The sequence below is a fragment of the Octopus bimaculoides genome, chromosome 20 (genome assembly GCF_046866305.1).
Source record: "Octopus bimaculoides isolate indiv1 chromosome 20, ASM4686630v1, whole genome shotgun sequence".
In the NCBI taxonomy this organism is placed as follows: Eukaryota; Metazoa; Mollusca; class Cephalopoda; order Octopoda; family Octopodidae; genus Octopus; species Octopus bimaculoides.
The window spans coordinates 26,626,391-26,629,949 of NC_142947.1; the positions used below are offsets into that span (position 1 = coordinate 26,626,391).

The 3,559-nt window shown below is 42.2% G+C and overlaps 1 protein-coding gene across 1 annotated transcript; it reads right to left on the reverse strand.

Annotated features, from left to right (window-relative positions):
• Window positions 1-422: 422 nt before the first annotated feature.
• On the reverse strand, window positions 423-2,027 carry LOC149131644 (uncharacterized). Its single transcript, XM_089338662.1, has 2 exons — window positions 1,578-2,027; window positions 423-1,031 (listed from the first exon to the last, which is right to left on the reverse strand). The coding sequence occupies exons 1-2, from the start codon at window positions 2,025-2,027 to the stop codon at window positions 423-425; spliced, it is 1,059 nt and encodes a 352-aa protein (XP_089194788.1).
• Between the last annotated feature and the right edge of the window lie 1,532 nt (window positions 2,028-3,559).

Here is a 3,559-nt window from a genome sequence, read left to right on the forward strand (position 1 = left end):
CGTTAAACGACGACGATGATGATGATGATGATGATATATATATATATATATATATATATATATATATATATATATATATATATATATAAATATATACTAGCAGAGATACTTGGCATTTCTCAGTACTCATTCTACCAGTCTCTTTTGTGAAGCTGCTAATTTACAGGGATATAAATATACCAACATCAGTTGTCAAGCATGCTAGCCACTATACATTCTTTATTTTCTCTCCTTGTTTCTTTCTGTGTTCCTTTCTGTGGAAGAGCGTAGGCTCGAAATGTTAAAGACTTTTTCACTTCCCGAGCATTAAACTGACAACAGAAGTGTTACACCTCCTATTGGAGCCTGACAGTCCCGGATGTTTTTCTCTTGTGAGCCATGGTGCACTCATCCCAGACAATTAGATGACATCTTTTAAGGACCTACCCCTGATCTGAACTTTTGCTGATATTGCATGAAGGTATCTTGGATGCTGGTAAATTCAGAGGAAGTTTAAAAGTCGAGTGCACTGTTCTGTCACCGGGTAACAAAACAGCTGCAATCCCAGAGGAAGCCACAGCTACCGTGATATCCTGGTGCTGCCTAACTTCTTCAAGGAGAAGCTTCATAACAAATGTTTTTCCTGTCCCTCCAGGAGCATCCGGGAAGAAGATGCTTCCCTCACATTGGTATACATTGTTAAGAATAGTTCTGTAGGCCTGCAGCTGGTCCGGAAGTAATTTTGGCTTGTTTTCAGCAACATACTTGGAAAGCGCATCAGTGTCATTGGATGTTTCACGAAGGACAGCAGTGGGAAGGCTATTTGATCCTGACCTGAATGTTTGCAGCAGGCCATATGTGGGCAATTCTTTTCCACCCAGTGTAGCAATTCTGTCTTCAATGTCAATCAGAGCTCTGTTGTAGACTTCATCACTGATAGCCTCCATGTCAGGATAGAGCAGTTGAGTTTGCCACTTAAAGTCTTCAGTCAGGTTGTCTTTGTATTTGAGCCATAGAGAGGCAGGATCACAGTTTGCATGTCTGTAGTAATACTGCAAATAGTGTTCTGAGACTTTTAGGTGATTCTGATACAGCAGCCTCTCCTAAAGTTGCATCCTATTGTGCACCATCTTTTAACAGATCTTGTCGATAACAGGCTTCTCTGTATGTTGCGCAGACATGTCCATGAACTGTTTTTAGGGCCTGGAAACACATTGGCCCTCTGACCTCATGCAGTAGTAGGAGGTAGTAGCATTCGTGTTGACTGGGAAGCATTGTGTAAACTCGCCCAAGGCAAGTGTCAATACCCTTAATGTCAGGGTATCAATGAACATTTTGACCTGCCTTCCTTTGGGCCCATTTTTTTCCATTCCAAGTGTAGTACAATGGAATCTGTGGATGGATCAACTTGACAAAGCTTGAAGAATGCAGTGAGCGTTGTATCCCTCTGCCAACAGAGAAGCATTAGCATTGGTGAAGTACACCCTTTGACCATTTTCCAGGTTAACTGCAAGCTGTTGAATAGCGGGGTGTTGTTGGTAAAGTGGAAAGCCAAAGATGCACCAGAAAGCCTTGTTGCTACTTATGTACCACCCCACCTGATACTGCGTCACCTCATCCTGGTAGTGTTCTTGTTGAAGTCCAAACATTGCAGTGTAGGGACCCTTGTTCACATACTTACAAACGTATTTTATGGACTTAACTGAGTTGCAAAACTCAACATTGATGTGGGCATTGAAAGTCTTTGACAAGAGTGGGCAGTAGGGAACAATCCATCTGTTATCAACCTCGTGCTGTCCGATAGTTGCTGTGAAACTGTTGTCTTCTTGTTTTCTCCGTCTGTATGATGGGTAACCATCAGTACCTGTGTGAGTTTCTTGTAGGAACCTCCTTGGAAACCTTTTGAAATATATGCTGTCTTTCAAACATGGTGAGTTTATGTTGAAGCCACGCCCATATGGACCTTGCACCATGTTTGCTTTAACTATGTCGTACAGTACTTTCTCTACAGCTAGATCAGGAAGCTCTGCAGAGATGATCTTGATCATCGTTGAGAACCAAAGCAGGATATGAGCATGTAGAAGGCCCATTTTTTGCTATTTGATTGTGTACAGGTCCAAAGACTTGCCCCTTTTTTATGAGCTCCATGACAGTGATTAACTTCAGATGGAAAACTCGGGCGAGGAGGTCATGCCTGTCTTTAGGCTTTTGACCCACAAAGAGTTCAGCCACAATCTCCTTCCATTTGGGATTGCATGTGAAAGTTATGAACAGGTCAGGCCTGCTGTAATGGTGCACAAAGGTCATTGCATCCTGCGTTCTTTCATGCATATATCGGGGACTTCCCATGAACATAGAAGGCAAGATGCAAACTTTTCCTCGGCTTATTGGAGCTACATCATTGTTGATGACATCTCAGAGATAGATGTAGCTCACAGCGCAATTTTTTTGGTGTGACCTGATGAAACACAATCTCTCCAATTTCATTTTTGTGTACGTATCGACTGCAAATTGATGAAACAGCTCTTGAGACTGGTGGAGGTGATTACAACAGTTGTTTCAGGTCATAAACCAGTATGCATAGCAGTCCATGCAGGATACTGGCTTCTTGAGATATTCATTAGGATTTTGGGGATCTTGCTGCTGTATACTGATGTGGCAGCCATCCTCACCGTTAACAAACAGAAGTGGATATTGAAGCGTTTCGTAGGATCGGTGCGTTTCACTAATTCGTTGGAGGGTGGTGTCATGTTGCCTCTGGGATTGTGCTGTTCACTGTGAAGAAGTACAGATATTTCATTGCACGTGGATGCATTGTAATGGCTTGCATGTTCCCTAGATGGTTTTTTCTGAGCATTAATGACAACATTAAAATTTGATGAAGCTTCTGTTTCCAAGGCATATTTGAAGCTGCGTACGTAGTTGTGTTTTTGGTACAAAAGGTCTTGGAGTTGCATTGTCAGATGAAAGTTAGTGCAGTCAAAATGGAGTTTCGTCGGGTGGCTTGTTCATGTAAATTGCCCACAAAGTACAGTTGAAAGAATTGAAGATCTTGATTTTCAGCAGGTTCGAGTGATTCTATCTTATGGTATATCTGTCCCTGCATTTTAAATGTAGGCATAAATCCATCTTCCTGAACAACATTCATGCCGAAAGATGTCATTTGGAATGCACAATTGTACTTCTGGATGTTACTGAGGAAATGTTTAAATTCTGTAGTTGTGCCAGCATAGAGTGACTTCAAAGGCTGTGGTGGATCCTCCAGTGGAGTGGGGTTCACTTTTCCAATTTCGCAACACATAGCAGGAATTTCTCTTAACCACTTCCTAGCGTTGCAGAAAGAGCAAGTGATGGGCATATTTCCAATGTTCATATCTGGGTGGCAATCATAATGAAGCTTAGGGTTGTAGTCAAAAGCTTTTAATGACCATCATGAGCTGCATGGCATTGAAAACCCCCGTCTATTAGCTCTTTGTTGAACGGAAGTTTGCAGCATAGTAAATTTCTGTTGTAAGGTGTGGGAAGCTCGTGCAGCAGCCATGTTGGCAGCATTCCTGACCAGGCATGTAGTGCATTGGTC